The 16,894-nt window shown below is 45.6% G+C and overlaps 1 protein-coding gene across 1 annotated transcript in view; it reads right to left on the bottom strand.

Moving 5' to 3' along the window:
- LOC146192241 (uncharacterized) overlaps positions 1-16,894 on the bottom strand; it is a 42,750-nt gene that overhangs the window by 12,916 nt on the left and 12,940 nt on the right. Inside the window, exon 2 of the mRNA XM_084600028.1 lies at positions 5,663-5,873. Within this exon, the coding sequence (XP_084456154.1) occupies positions 5,663-5,807 (145 nt within the window). The 5' untranslated portion in view covers positions 5,808-5,873. The remainder of the gene's footprint in view (positions 1-5,662; positions 5,874-16,894) is intronic.

Genomic DNA, 16,894 nt, shown 5'->3' with positions numbered 1-16,894 from the left:
ATTATTTTTGTATTCACCGAATGTAATGCCATGGGAATGCAGTCGTAATTACTCCGGTTGAATTCTTTCACTATACATCTGCCTTATACGAAATGCCGTCTTTGAGTATATTGTAAGTGTTTGATGTGAACAGTCGACCGCCAACCTCACCCTCAAATGCATTCTTGCATAAACGTCAACCACCCGTCAACCCTGGAGAGACATTTCGTCTTGGCATTGTGACTGCGGGTGGAGCCTCTCAACTGCTTTGATTGCAATGCATGTACAGAAGTAGCTTACAAAATTGGCAGAGCTTAACTAAGCGCAGAGCAGAAAAGAAAGATGGAGCGTGACAGTTGCTCCGGAATACAACAGATGGCGGCGTTGACCTCGTTTGAGATTGCCAAATAGAATTTCGCTTAAAATTAAGTGGACTGAATTCGCTTTGATTTGATTCGACACTCTGACAGAAAAATATCAAGAAAAATTTTGGTAACACTTAGCTCCGCCTTATGGTTTGACGCGATAGCGCCTTGTATACTTCGGCATTGTGAAATCGACGTAAACGCACAGTTCGCTTCGCCAAAGTCGGTTTCAAGCTTAGAAAGCTGATTCGCCATCTGTTTTAGCATTGACATATCAGGTCTTGATGGAGTTTCAGTGGCAGCCGAATGCCGACGCCAGAGGATATTTTCTGGCGATACCTCAAATCTGGAGTACGACGACGGCTTTTCAGCGAAACGAGTTTGGAACGCTATCACGTAAAAAAAAAAAAAGAAAAAGAAAAACTAGCTGCAGACAAGAGAAAAGGTTGTTTCTATTCGCGAATAATTTCAAAGGGAAGTTGAAGTATTTGTGGAATAATACGTTCAGAGGGAAGAGTAGAAAAAACTAGATACGAGCGAGTAAAGCTTGGTTGAAAGCTTAACGCACTTTAAGAGGGTGGTGAGATAGTGGTGTATTCTGGATGCACTGCGCGCTGATGAAAGCATAGGGCGATGCGCGGGGCGTTTAGCAGGGGCAATGACGTAGTGATTCAATGTATCTAAGCTAATCTTTTCGCCCCGCTGCAGACTGGAAACCGACTCGCGACCATGGAGGGTTTTATTTTAGTTTATTTTAGCTCAACTATTGCTTCCAAGCGCCATGAACCAGAAAAGAATCGGCAAGCAGGGATTCTAACTGCCTGCAATGACCAAATAGATATCAGCGAATGCCAGCTTTAGCGTTAGCGTTTAGTCGACGTGTATTTACTGAAATGGACAGAGGAAGATGGAAGGCAGGGATCTTAACCATAAGGGTGCTCTAGCGTTGTAGTTAGCTACTCTGAACTAGGAAAGAAGGATGAAGAAATAGAAATGGAAAAGAGAGAAGGGATGTATGTTAAGCAATGGCCGCAGAACTTACCACAAGATTATCCCCACCGGTAGCTAGCAGCAACTCAACTCAAAATGTGAAAAGCATGGTCACCAGTTGTCACAAGAACATAATTAATGCCATCATGTAACGAAGCAGCGCTTTGTAAGGCTTGATGGTTGTCGGTTGCTGTGGGAACGCTCAGAGGACCTTACCTCGAATTAGAGGATCGAGGCGATGGAGAGCAGTGCGCATGGTTAACTTTTTGTGGCAAAACCTGGGAATTTAGGCAGTAAAATCGACTGTCTCTTCCCTTCCCCATATTTCACAAGCAGGTATAGTCGCAAATAAGAAATCAGAACTTATTTGTAAAATTAATACCGAGAACCATAGGGACAGAGACGGCGGAGCAATCTTGTCTCGTGTGAGGTGGACTGTTAGGTGGAAGACAAAATCATAGCCTATAGGGTGCAGTATACTCAGGCGACGTTTGAAAAACTCGCCCGTGTTTCACAAGGCAAAAGTAAGGCTTCGCACCAGCCCGCGAAGGCTACCCGCGGTGTCAACCTTTCATATAGGAATATTCGCAAGTCCGTCCCTGTGGGTGGATCGGGGATAGCTTCATCAACGCGCTGATTGCCTGTGATGCCTCAGTGCATTGCTATCCACCCAAAAATTATGAATTACATTCGCTTTCTGCGCAGTCCTAAATATGGTGGATTTAAGAAAGGAGTTATTCATGCATATCGCTTAGAAGCATAGCTTGAAGGTCTGAAGGGCTGCCCTAGAAAGTGGACATCGTTCGCAAAAATGAGTTGCACGAGATACTAAAATTTCTGCACTGAAATGTTTACAGATGTTCTATGGGGACAAAAGTTTACAGGGCATGAGAAGAGCAAATTTGGCGTACGGCGCCGCATTCTTTTGCGACCTGTTCATTTCACTATAGCTGATGTCACAACATGAGAGTCCAACTTTCAGACAGACGCCGGCTAACAACAGAGCTTTTCGATTCGATTACCTAGGCTATGATGCGTCCTGGAAAGTTTTGTCACCGATAATACATCATCGGGTAAATAATAGACAAATGAATTAATCCCATTAAAGTGCATAAATATTAGTTTTCATAATTTCTTAAGCGCTTATTTCTTCGAGCTATTGATAGATTGAAAACATTTAATTAACTATGCCAATAAAAGCCAGTGGCCGGCATTATTACTGGTTGGTCGCAAATAATTAATTACATATACACACTAAGGGGCAGTGGACAAGACACAGGCGGTAGTTTGTCTGGCACGAGACGGCAGTGTTTTGAAGAAATCGATAGTAAGACTAACAATAAGATGAATATAAGGTTCGGCTTTAAGAGTTAAGAGATAGGAAGCGTGAAGAGTGGGTCAGGAAAATAACTCAAGTTGCTGACATTCTAGTTGAAATTAAGAAGAAGAAATAGGTGTGGACAAGACATGCAGCGCGAAGAGAGGACAACCGATGTTCTCCAATATTAATCAATTGGATTCCAATGGAAGGTAAGCGTAGCAGTCGGTGGCAGAAAATTGGGTGGGTGGTTGATGTTAAGAAATTTGCAGTGGTCAGGTGGATGCAGCTAGCTAATTGGAGGAAAATTCAGAGGCCTTCCCCTTGCAGTGGGTATAGTTCTGGTGGTGATGATGATGATGATGATGAAAGTTCGACTATTTGTAAAATTGCCTTACAAACTTTACAATGGGCGACCTATGGAGTGGTATAGAAAATATGAGACAGTGGTTTGATATGCAAATTTGGCTGTAATGCATGTAATGTACAAACACTCCAAGTGCTTTGTCCAAGCACAGAAGCGCCACTCGAAAGACCAATCGCAGTGTATACACATGCGGGCACATCTGTCAGAACGGAATTTCTAGTAAGCTTCTCCTCGCAGAGGAGAGGCGGTGGAAGAACAGCACCTAGTGGTCTATTGTCGCACATTCGGTACGAAATGAGAACTATGGGGAGACCGTCTTTCCCGTTCTCTAAAGACATAACTATATTAGTGGAACCCGGTAACGCAAACGCGATAACGAAACCTCCAGCTTGCTTCAGCCAGTCGTTGCTTCTCAAGGATGCAAAGGCTGCTGAAACTCTGGGAATGTGTTATGGCCGTGAAGTAGCTGACTCGGTTTTATTACCCGTTTTATTATGTGTATTGAAGGGTAGCAAAAAGTTAAACGTTACGACTTTACCTTAAAATTGTTCCGCAATGGTACTGTTATTTTAATATTGGAAACTTTCTCCTATACTGTGCTCATTCTCCTATTCCTTTTGCGGGCTGAAGTATGCAGTTGTGCCGGCACAACTGCCCCAAAAAGCCACCGGCGAGAAATGATTAACTAAGAAAAATAAACGCAGCTATTTTATCCCTGTCGTTTGTTTCCTCCCTCTCTGCCAAACTGTCCAGCTTCCACACCCTCAGCTGAGAAAGACAGAACAAAGACACCGCCTTTCTTCTGTGTTTCCCTGCACCGCTTGGTGTCATCTGCTTGACTACCGGCGCCCGGCCTTGTGGCTCGGCGAAATGCTCACGTGAAATATGTCGAGGAGATGAATGGAATAGAAAACTGCTATAGCCGACAGATTAAGGAGAACCCTGACAGTCCTCCGTATTTTCACAACGTGCTCGAGGTCACAGGCTGGGAGGATGCAAAAGGAGCGCTCTTTAGAACGGCCTCTTGGTAGGCCGCAGCGCAGCGGTAGCCGTGCAGGAAAACAGAAACGGTTCGGTTAAGAGCGCTGCTCTAAAAGGGACACAAAATGAGGACTGCACGGTGTCATATCAATAAGCACTGCAATTAGTATAAATTGCTGGTGGTGGTGAAACTTCATTACCAGCACACACAGGGCAGCGACCCGCATTGCCCATCTTCCACTTAAACGACGGCCGCTATCCTTTGGGCAGCCGTGGCGTTTTCAGCCAGCGGGAGGAGCTTGATCTGTGTCTTCTGTTTGGGGCTGAGCAGTAGAGCCTCCTAGTGATCAGAGTAGCGAATGAAGTGGTTCGCCGGTAGGGACTGTGGACATTTCCATATCGTATGACGATCGACTTTATTATCACAACTTTTGCATTTGCCTGAATAGTCCTTCCGAAAATAGGCTACATAATTGGGGATTTGGATATGTGTTAGTTTGAAGTTTATGACATCCCTTGGCCTGGCGTTTGGAGAGCGTTCTGTCAGCAGGGGAATTCGCCACAAGGAAAGGCAAGATGCAACAACCTATGTGGTCTTTGCTACCACGCTACAATCTACCCTTATGTCCATGGCGCGCGCCTCGTCCTCCACCGCAGCGGAAGAAGCAGCGATAGCGCTGGCCATCGCTGACCCGCGTACGCGTACAGTCCTCAGTGACTCAAAAAGAGCAATTCTAAATTTCTCGGCAGGCTACATCTGCCTTCCTGCTGCACGCATCCTGCGCGGCTGCACTCCCGACCACAAAATTAACCTAGTCTGGGTACCGCCCATGCGGGCAACTCTGGAAACGATGGGGCCGACCAACTTTCCCGAGGATTAACAACCTGCGCTGTCGGTTTTACGCATTCAGACGCACTGGATGAAGCCCTCGAGACTTTCGCCGAAATTACCAATTTTCACAAAGAGACGCTACGCCGTTTCCCGTCCCCTCACCCAGACCTCGACTGAGCACAAGCCACCCTGTTCCGCAGATTACAGACACACTAAATTCTTAGTCACTCCAGGCTATCACTCATTACTAACGGGAAATACTACCCCGCATGTCCAAATTGCAACAATGAAAAACCCGCCACTCAGGCGCACATCCCCTCGTCAAGCTAAGAAAAGAACACACAACTTCCACTTATTTCTTGGGCCCATGATGTCGCCCCCCCCCCCCCCACCCTAGGGGACACACAGGACCCACCTGCCCTAATTCACGACATCTGGGGCAAATAATGTTGTTTCTTTTTCTCTTAGGCGGGCGCCTCAATCACACCAGTAGGTAAGGTATGGAGAAGGGCATAAAAGAACGACGAAGGAAAGAGGCACCGTAGCAGAGGGGGTTCTTTAACGTGCAGACAATCACACATAACAAGGTTGACGTTTGTACTTCGTCTCTGTGGCAGCGTGATCACAGCGGGCCAAGCTCTGACGATCGAGTTCGTAAGCCGAATACCGCAGACAATCTGAGCAGACAACAGACAACTACTGAGCCAAATTTGCCACTGCTGTTAGTATAGCGATGTGAAGAGTATGCGTGAGAATACGGCCGCCACTTTCACTCTGCAGAATACATTGTTTTGAAATTGCGACGGTGGTAGAGGCCGATGGCAACGTACCATTGCTGCGCTTTTGGTGGTAGCGGCTGAAGTGCTGCAACACCGGGGTCGTCCTCCTGGCTAGCACTTCGGGCCTGGCCGCACAGAGAGAGCCCGCCGCTCGGCGCGACAAGGGCAGCAGAAGAGACCTCGCACGCGACGCCATCTTGGGACCAGTCGAGGCACAAAGGTACTAGCAAGGGTGCAAGTAGTACTTTCAGCCGCGACTCCCCTGGAAGCAGAAAATGACAAGGCTTTAGGACAGGTGGGCAGCATCTGGATCAGCAGTGGATAGCCGCTTTCATGGCGGCAGCTATTTTACGGAGTTGTTCCTTATGGAGTGTAATTCGATTTTACGGCTACCGTGACGCTAGATCCATTGCTTGCGCTAAAGATAAACCAAAGAAAATGAACAGTTTGCAAAATCAGAATTAGGCAAAAAAGCAGATTGCTAACGTGAGGCATAACTAAGGAAAAGCGGATGGTTGGAGCCAGACTTGGTGTGACGCCAGAACTACATTGAGCATACAAAGTTGCAGCCCATGGTCTAATTACTTTTGATTCACAAAAAAAAAAAAAAAAAAAAAACTTTTCAACAACGACTTTTTAATCCATGTTTTCTGAGCCTACCGCACGCACTAAGGCTGAGCAGTTTCCTTATTCTAGATAGGATGTCAGACACGTATTTCTTACGAAAGCGCCCTGAGGCTTCTACAAGGATTAAAGGCTAGCACAGCCATTGCTCCTCATACACTTTTTTTGCCATGTGCTTGCAATTTGTGCCCCAGTTGGTGTCAAGCTAATGTTTGGTCTGTGTTATGAGTCACTATCCTCAAGTGTTCTGTCGTACGGATGTAAACTTGCGAACACTATGCCAACGTACAAAAATGACCTTCGCCAAGCTGAAAACTGCACTTCATATCGCTAACCAATGGATGTTGTACGAAATATGGTAGACTACATTCTTTTATACTTCTTCATTTGCAGGATCACAAAGTTTCTGGCAATTTTGAACACGCCCAGATATTTGTACTCCTCTATGCGCCGCACTTCACATCCTTTTATTGATACGGCTAAGTACCACTGTCGGAAAGTACCTTTCGTCCACTTTTCCTGCTCTGAAACCGAAGCCAATACCAGATACTTCCTTCCCATAGGTACCAGAGAAGAGTTGCAGCTCCCGTTGGCTACCCGCAAAAAGGACCTAGTCATCTACGTACACTAAACTCGGAAGACATTGCACTATTAGTTTTTCACATAGATCTAATCAATCGGGCCGTTGGAGTCGATATGTTCATCGAGTTCATCCATGTGGGAATTCACTTACTCTTTAAGGGACTCCATTATTTTTCAACTTTCTCGAACACTGCTGTTCCCTGGCTTAAACAGAGACTTCATTGCTGTGTTTGCACTCTCCACCTGCCCACGGGTAAACTACTGCTACCTATGTACTTTTTCCTGCTAATGTGCCATGGATGCACAAACACTCTTTACGTGCTTAAATTACCTGCCGCCACCTTACGTCGTCTGGAATAAATATGCCAATTTCTACCCTTTTATATCCTTCATTTCTTCTGCAGTCTTTTAAGCCATAGCTTTCTATTATTGGTGATTCTTCCACATCTCAAATCTATGTTTCAGTAAAAGAATAAATACTAAACGTCCTTTTGTTTAACTGCTTCTTGATCTCTCTCCATCTAGCGTGCCTTTTGCCGCGCCGTATGTTTATTTAGCTAATTAAGCACAAAGTTGAGTCTAAATTTTTCGTCTTTTCTGCGCTTCTGTAAGAATATTTATACCGGTCCTAATCTACCTTCATGCCCTGCGAGTACGCCGCCACCCTCATCCTGACCTACTTCTCTTTCCTAATCGCCTGGGGTCCTCATAAACACCCATTGTTCTTGTCGGGATATCGCCATTACTGAGCGTCAAAGCACGCAATGAAAATAGGTTCCATCACACTTGAAAGAATCCTGATGCGACAGTTTATGAATACTACTGCAGAATTCATTTCCTTTGCTAGCCTCCGTATTTCCCAGTTCGCGGTATTCACAGAGTTTTACTCTCGCTCCTCTTGAACTACCATCTCTGGCGCAGTGGTGCATGCCTTTCGTTATTTGCTCTCCGATACCTGTGGCTAATTCCCTTCTCTGTGCACTATTAAAGGGCCAGAACACTGGATTTTAGGTCTTGATTTTTTCGGCGCAATGGAAAAATTTATGTCTAAAATTTTAGATTTCATAACGGTTTTGGTAGAAATGCTATAAAAAATTTTGCTACAATTTTTTGATCAGTGCACCCGCCCGTTTTTATGTAGTCCGATGTTGGAAACCATGAGCAGCGACCGCGACAACGATTGGTGGTCGACAAAAAAGATGTACCGAAAGCAAATATATATTTCACCCGCCAGACAGTAATCAGACATTTTTGCGTAGAGTAAAGTCTTCTTCAATTTCACACTATGCCTCGTGGACGAAAGTTTGTGGGCACTACCATCGCCACCTTGACCATTGCTAAAGTGAGCTTACTTTACCATTGCTTCAGTCACGGAATTTCAAACACTGTGGTGCCATCTAGTGGCAAAATCTGAAAGCATGCCTCTTTTAGTGCGAAAGGAGGGGTGGTTTTTATTTACGGACGCACTGGAGAGAGCGCAAAATATAATAAATTGTGACAAGCACTCCTAGAATAAAAAAAGAACAGCGTGCAGTACAAAAATCGGCGATATTTTGCTGACATGTAGTCACGTGGGGTACTACAGTGAAAGTAATAACGTTACTCCGTTAGATAGCGCCTCAATTGTTTCTGTGCGATTTTCAATGGTAAATTAAAATAGTAGAGCCTCTTTTATTCGATATTGTAGTGCTCGATTTGTACTATATGATGCAAGATATTTTCATCACCATAACGTTATGACGTAGTAAAGTTTTTGGTTCGGATGTGATGGATGACTGGATGGTGGAGCAAGCCAGTAAGTTGGTGGAGCAACTTGATAAACAACCGGAGAACTTTATACAAAAGAATAAGAGGTACAAGAGTTATATTCACAAAGGAAAACTAGCCGTGGTCGGCCGCGCCGACCGCTAAACAGAGCGACAAGGCACTCCGCGTCCCCCGCAGTCGAGCTGGCGCCTCTTGCCCCAGCTCCAAAGCAACCACTAGCTACTCCAGGCGCTCGCCGGTGCGAGCGTCCTAACGCAAGGAGTAGCTCCAGCAAAAGACACTCGGGGCCCGTCCCGCGCTCCAGAGGTGAGCCGAGAGCGCGCCCCTTTCCACACGTAAAAACATAAAAACACAGTAACTAGCTCTTCCCCGCGTATGTGGGCCACTCGTCGCAGCCTGTCCGACCGTTTCGGTTACTGACAGTCGTGTACTAGCAAGTTACACGTTATGCAGCGGGACGAAAGCCAGACCCCTCTAGCGGGATTTATGGCCTCCGGCCGTTCTCACCCGAGCGACGGGACCGCGGGGGGGCCGCGTTAATGAGGTCCCGCATGAGGGAAGCGGAGGGTCTCTCCCGTCTCCCGTAACAAAGGGACACGTGTGGCGGGGATCCGAACGAAGAGCCTGCGCTCCTGAACCAATGGCATCCCTCTAGGAAGTAAGCGTTTGAAAACAGACCAGACGCGCAGTTCGCACCACGGCACCCCGCCGAGACATTCCTTCCCAGTCAAGGATGCCAAAAATACAAACGGCGACTCGCCGGACCTTACAGACGTATTTTGGCCAGTGATCTGTCCCTTTAATCCCTCCCGCCACCATACCTATAGTTTCATCTCCCGCTTCTTCCTTTACCTTACTGCTTAAAAGGTAGCTGCCTTGCACTCGGCCATGTTTGCATCAGCAGCGATTATCATCTTGACCTCGCTTATCTTATCTGCCTTGATTACTGCCTCTGCAATCTCCCACACGTGCTTCACGTGTGCTAACTCCTCAGCCCAGCTAGTACGCTCCGTTTGCGCTTGTTCCTGGCTGTACACATGGGAGAGCGATATTTCTTTGTTGGTCGCGTCTACGCGTTTGCCGCTCTCTATTTGAATAGTGGCACTAGCTAGCTGAGTTTCTGACACTCGCGACTTCTCTTCCACTATCTTTATCTTCTTTCCGTCTTGTAACTGTTGTTTCCTATGCACCCGCACGCGACGATAGCTTACTGTCATGTGCTGCCCTTCTAAAAATTCGAAGCTCTACGCACACCGTATACAGGAAGTCTGCTTCTGACGCTTGCTGCTCGGTTTTAGATTTCGTCTCTGTAACCTTGTGTCATTGTTCGTATTTCTGGCACTGAACCTGTTAAAAAATGTTTAAAACTTTCCTTGTATACACCATTCTGCGTTTATCGAGGGGCCAAGTGAATCCACTCCTTAAGATAAATCTCTACTTAGACTTGCAGTCTCTACCAGAGTATACCTACCGTTTCGTATCGGCAAAGTTTTGAGCTACCTTGCCACGCATTTTACGGGGTAACAAACACCTGACTAACGGAAGTCCTTAGTCCTTACGTAAAAGAAGAACTACATTCGCGTACTAATCGCACTTCGACTTCTATATACAACTAGCTCTCAACGTTACGAAGATCCGCGAGGAATGGCCATGCTCCGCTAGGGCCTGCAGGACAGAGCGTATAGACTAGCTCCTCGCTGGCTTTGCCCACTGCGGACCTAAAAGACACTTGTTGACGCTTGTGCTGCTGCAGAGTTAGCGTAACATATAAGCCCCGCGGAATGACAAACGAAAGATCGAAACCACGTATCGGTTCGCCTTCGAGTGCATCTCCGATTCGGCACCGTGCCCTCCTTTCGCAGCGCAGACAAAGGCTCACGGTCTTTAAAACATTTCGTCCTGAGCTGCTTCAGAATATGTCCTCATCACACGAATTCCGAATAATTCCCGCAAACTCTGCTGGTGAGGGTGGCACCTCTACTTAGTCTCGTGGTCTTTTATGTAAACCTTTTAATGATTCAGCTCTGCGGCGGCGGTTCAGTGGTGGGCTCGACGGGATCCGGTAAAAACGTCCCCGGAGCAAATGTCCCCGGCAAAAATGTCCCTATTGGCGAAGTAGGAAAAAGTGTCCCCAAACGGGGCTGAAGTCTTGCGCTATAGGACGTAGACTGCGTTTCCCCGTGGCGAGCTGCAATGATGAAGGATGCATGTTAACTTTATTACAGCGGTTTCACCTGTCGGCTTGGAATTCACCGCAAACATCGAACTGATGCGTTCATTCACGACAAAAAAAAAAAAAAAAATGGCAGCGGTAATACAGTGACCGCGCCTCGTCTTCACTTTGTTTGCGGGGAAAATAGGAGCTGACCACCGGCTTTACCGGATAACCTTGAAGCGATGCTTTAATATGTCCATGATGCACGACCGGTTAAGCCTCGTTCTGCTTATATCATCATCACCCTTATCACAACTCTAATCCAGCATCAGAAGAACGGTTGAACGTCGTCACCAGAAGGTCTGGAAAGTAATTCTAGTGACGTCTTCTGCTTTGGGCGGTTCACCGAGACTACCATACTCTGATCCGCTTGGCCTTTCTAAGTGGGCAGTGTTACCAAACTTGTTAGACCTGCCATATATGATTGCTTAACGAGCTGCGGAGCTCGGAACCTCGCAACGTATAAAAAGCCAGATGGCTCTTTCACCATGCTTTTACACAGTTCTTATAAATATTTCGGGCCCCCAGAGGACGCAGGTTTCAAATGATGATTACATTTAACTCAAAGCCAATAAAGAATGGCATTTATTTTTTTCATGCGAGTTCCGGAAGAAATTTTTTTTAGGGTCGGCTTTTGCCTTGGGGACGTTTTTTCCTAGTTGCCGCTTCTTCAGGGGACGTTTCTTCCGGGGACGTATCTTCCGTGGACTTTTTTTCCGGGGAAGTTTTTACCTACACCTGGGCTCTACTACTGAACGCTGGATCGAATCCCGGCCACGCGCGGCAGCTTTTCGATGGATGCGAAAGGCAAGGCGCCTTTGTGCTGTAAGATGTTAATGCGCGTTAAGGAGCCTAAGGTGGTGGAACTTTCTGGGGCCCTCCACAACAGCGTCTCCCATAGTATGAGTCGCTTTGGGACGTTAATCCCAACAAGCCACATCAAATCTTTTATGAGGTTGGTTTTTGATCGGAAAGCGATGCACTATCGAAACAGGCCAACTTCAATCTATCTTCTCTTTCCCTTTATGAGATGTTTTATTTATAGCTCCTGCTTGCAGCGTTTACGTACTGAACCAAAAGAAAGCAGCAACAAGGTGCTTTATCTCGCTGCCATTTGTCATCTCTGAAAGCCAGGGGAGAGCATAGCTGCTCCTTCCAAGCGATCCAAGCGATGAGAGAGCGACTTCCTGTGTCTATCTTAGCCTAGCAGTGGCCGACATGGCACAAATGGGAGCGAACGAGCTGACAAGCACTGTTTTATTGCACTGCTCTGCGCTCGACTACGGCCATGCTTGGGGTCACCGTGACACAGAGTCGAAATGACCTTATTGCAATGAAGGCTTCTCGCTCGCGCCCCACCTCGTGGATTTTAATTTACGAAAACTCATTTGTGCTAGAGATAGGCAAGCAAACGAAAAGAAAAATAAAGTAAAATGTGCCACGCATTTACGCTATGCTGTAAATTTACGCGGAACAACAGACCACGGCGGCGGTCAGACCTGTGACGCAGCAGCCGGTGCTAAGAACTTCTGGCTCTGCTGGACAGGCCGCCATTGGAAACTGACCCTGGCAACGTTTAACGTTGGAACCCTATAGCTAGTGGAGCTAGTTTAGCGGTGCTGTTGGAGGAACTAGAGGACATGAAATGGGATGTCATAGGGCTTAGTCAGGTTAGGAGGCCGAATGAGGCATATACTGTACTGAAGGATGGGCATGTACTGTGTTATCGAGGCTTAACGGAGAGGCGACAACTAGGAGTAGGTTTCCTTGTCAATAAGTATATAGCGGGTAATATAGATGAATTCTATAGTATTAATGAGAGGGTTGCAGGCATCGTAATTAGGCTTAACAAACGGTATAAACTGAAGGTTGTACAAGCCTATGCACCTACATGTAGTTATGATGACCAGGCAGTTGAAAGCTTCTATGAAGATGTAGAATCGGCAATGCGAAAAGTAAAGACGCAGTATACTGTACTAATGGGCGACTTCAATGCCAAGGTAGGGAAAGAACAGGCAGGAGACAAGGCAGTAGGTGACTATGGCATTGGTTCTAGGAATATCAGGGGGGAGTTACTAGTTGAGTTTCCAGAGCGCAATAACTTAAGAATCATGAATACCTTCTTCAGAAAACGGAAGAACCGAAAATGGACATGGAAAAGTCCTAACGGGGAGACTAAAAATGAAATTGACTTCATAATGGGTTCAACCCCCGCCATTGTGCAAGATGTAGAGGTAATCGGGAAAGTGCGATGCAGTGACCACAGGATGGGGAGGTCCCGAATTATGCTAAATCTGAAGAACGAACGCAACATATTAGTAAGAAAGAAACCCATCAACGAATTAGCGGTGAGGGGGAGGGCAGAAGAATTCAGGATCTTGCTACAGAATAGATATTCAGCTCTAACCGAGGATGGCGACATTACCCTAGAAACAATGAACAATAATTTCAGAGATATCATTACTGAGTGTGCGGTAGAGGTAGGCGGTAGGATAGTTAGAGAGGATACCGGTGAGCTGTCTAAGGAGACGAAAGACTTGATTAAGAAACGCCAGAGTATGAAAGCTTCCAATCCAACAGACCAGATCGAATTGGCCGAGATATCAAAGCTAATCAATAAGAGCAAGGTGGCCGATATAAGGAAGTATAACATGGAGAAAATTGAGCATGCTGTAAAGAACGGGAGAAGCTTTAAAGCGGTAAAGAAGAAATTGGGCATAGGCAAAAACCAGATGTATGCGATAAGGGACAAGGCGGGCAACGTCATCACGAATATGGACAAGATAGTCAAAGTAGCCGAGGAGCTCTATACAGATCTCTACAGCAGCCAAATTAGTCAGGACCGTAACGAGATTGGCGGCAGGGAAAAACAGTCCGACGTTCCACCAGTGACGAAGGACGAGGTCAAGAAAGCATTAGAAACTATGAAAAGGGGGAAGTCAGCTGGAGAGGATCAGATAACTACAGACTTGCTAAAGGACGGGGAGGATATCGTGCTAGAAAAACTGGCCACCCTGTATACGCAGTGCCTGGTGTCATCGATGGTACCGGAACCATGGAAGAATGCAAACATTATTCTCATTCATAAGAAAGGGGACTTTAAGGACCTTAAAAATTACAACCCATTCAGCTTACTGTCTGTTACGTATAAGGTATTTACTAAGGTAATCGCTAATAGAATCAGGACAACCTTAGGCTGCAATCAAGCAAGGGATCAAGCAGGTTTTCGGAAACGGTACTCTACTATCGATCATATCCATACCATCAATCAGGTGATAGAAAAATGCTCGGAATATAACCAGCCCTTATACATAGCATTCATTGATGACGAAAAAGCATTTGACTCAGTTGAAACATCGGCGGTGATGCAGGCATTACGAAATCAAGGGGTAGACGAGCACTACGTGAAAGTGCTGGAAGATATATATAGTGGCTGCACAGCAACCATAGTTCTGCATGAAGAAAGTAACAAAATTCCCATAAAGAAAGGTGTTAGGCAAGGAGACACAATCTCCCCAGTACTATTCACAGCTTGTTTAGAGGAAGTATTCAGAGACTTGGAATGGGAGCAGTTAGGGATAAGGGTAGATGGAGAATACCTCAGTAATCTGCGATTTGCTGATGACATTGCCTTGCTAAGTAACTCGGGGGATGAACTGCAAATAATGATTGATGACCTAGACAGGAAAAGTAGAAAGGTAGGCTTGAAAATCAATATGCAAAAAACTAAGGTAACGTTCAACAGCCTCGGGAAGGAACAGCAGTTTACATTAGGTAGCGAAGTACTGGAAGTAGTAGGCGAATATGTCTACTTAGGAGAGGTAGTAACCGCAGATCAGGACCATGAAAAGGAAATAACAAGAAGAAAAAGATTGGGATGGAGCGCATTTGGCAAGCACTCGCAGATTATGACTAGCAGCTTACCGGTATCGCTCAAGAGGAAAGTATACAACAGTTGCATCTCACTTGTACTCACCTATGGGGCTGAAACGTGGAGGCTAACCAAGAGAGTTCTACATAAGTTGAGGACAACCCAGAGGGCTATGGAACGAAAAATGGTAGGGGTAACATTAAGAGATAGGAAGCGTGCAGAGTGGGTCAGAGAAATAACTCAAGTTACCGACATTCTATAGTGGAAATTAAGAAGAAGAAATGGGCATGGGCAGGACATGTAGTGCGAAGAGAGGATAACCGAAGGTCGCTTAGAGTAACAAACTGGATTCCAAGGGAAGGAAAGCGTAGCATGAGGCGGCAGAAAGTAAGGTGGGCGGATGAGGTTAAGTTCGCAGACGTCAAGTGGATGCAGCTAGCACAGAACCGGGTTAATTGGAGAAATATGGGAGAGGCTTTCGCCCTGCAGTGGGTATAGCCAGGCTGCTGCTGATGATGATTATGATGATGTGTGACTCGCTGAATTCAGTTTTGGAAAGAGATCAAGCAGTTGCAAAAAAGGGACCATGAACGTATTTTTTGGTTATGGTGCCAGCCATCCTCCGTGAGGGCAATAAACGAGGAGACTGGACAGAAATATTAAAGAAAGGCTTTCCCACTTTACACTTTAGCTATAACCCAATATGACTGTAGTTAGCCACCTGGAGCAAGGTAATATGATACAAGAGGAAGAAAGGGAAGCAAAAGAGGATAGGATAGTAAAAAAACAAACAAACAAATACGGAGGCGGAGAATATTAAAAGACAACTGCCGATTTCCCCCAGCTATTTCAAGCCGGATGTGCAGTACATGAGGAGCGAGACCAAGGCGGTGTGTTGCCCCCGCCGAACAACCTTAATTGAACGAGCACACATGATTGGCTCGACAACAATCGCCGAATCGATAAGCGCCGTATCAAGGAACACAGTGGCAAAATGGGCGAGATTATGCGTTTGCCTGCGCGATCAACGGTCCGGTGCAAGTGTCCTCTACAAGGCGTTCCGGATATTGGACCTAAGCCCATTTGCATTAAAGTTCCTGTCTCGCTTTGTAATCATCGGTCCTGTTTTGTTTGCAGGTCCCTAAGAAGAGATTAGAAAACACCAAGTGCATCATCTCCCTGCAGCGAAAAGCACAAGGTGATAGGTCAGACAATGCCATCAGATGCTCTATTATTCATTAAAGATAAGATAGCACATAATATAGACATGACATGCAGTTGTGTACTATAGGAATTTTTTTGGATTTCAACAAAGCTTTCGACTCAATTAAGCATGAAATACTTTTTGAAAAACTGCCACACTACGGAATAAGAGGCGTCGCACTTCAACTGCTCCAAAGTTACTTGTCAAACCGTTCTCAGTTTGTCGTTATAAATGATTTTGCCTCGGATCCTGAATTCATAAAATACGGTGTTCCTCAAGGTTCCATCCTAGGCCCTCCATTATTTCTTTTATATATAAATGATATGTTTGCTATCCCTGGAACTTCCAATATCTTGCTCTATGCCGATGACACGAGCGCCTTTTTTTCCTCGCCAAGCTTCCCTCTCTAGTGTCTGCAGCTAACAAATGGCTTGAAGATCTGTCGAGTTGGCTTTGTGCAAACCAGCTGATGTTAAATGTTAATAAAACAAAATATATAATTTTTTCCGCTGTCAATAAACCAATAAATAAAAATATCACACTTTCGTTCCAATCTGTCTCCTTAGAACGTGTTTCAGTGCATAAGTATTTAGGTGTTCTATTTCACGAAAACCTCCGCTGGTCTTATCATGTTGACTTTGTATCCAGCAAAACAGCCCGATACATAGGCATACTGAATAAATTTCGCCCGCTTCTGCCAATGCACTTGAGGAAGCAACTATATTTTTCCACTGTCCAGTCTCGTGTTCAGTACTGCCTGTTGGTATGGGGAGTGGGTACAAAAACCAACATGGAAAAGATTTATATTTTGCAAAAGAAAGGCCTTCGGTTTATTCACAACCTGTCTAGATATGATTCTGCGTCTGCATACTTTAAACTAAGTAATATATTAAGTATTACAGCCCTCTACAAACAACGACTATCCGAATTTATATACCGACAATACAAAACTGACAGTAATGCGTTTTTAACTACGTTTATCAACACTGATCTACATTACGTCCTTAGAAATGTGAACTT

The sequence above is a fragment of the Amblyomma maculatum genome, chromosome 4 (assembly GCF_055883805.1).
Source record: "Amblyomma maculatum isolate TAMU_Amacu chromosome 4, ASM5588380v1, whole genome shotgun sequence".
Classification (NCBI taxonomy): Eukaryota; Metazoa; Arthropoda; class Arachnida; order Ixodida; family Ixodidae; genus Amblyomma; species Amblyomma maculatum.
The sequence above is the reverse complement of the archived record's forward strand: the minus strand, read 5'-3'. Positions and strand labels throughout refer to the sequence as shown.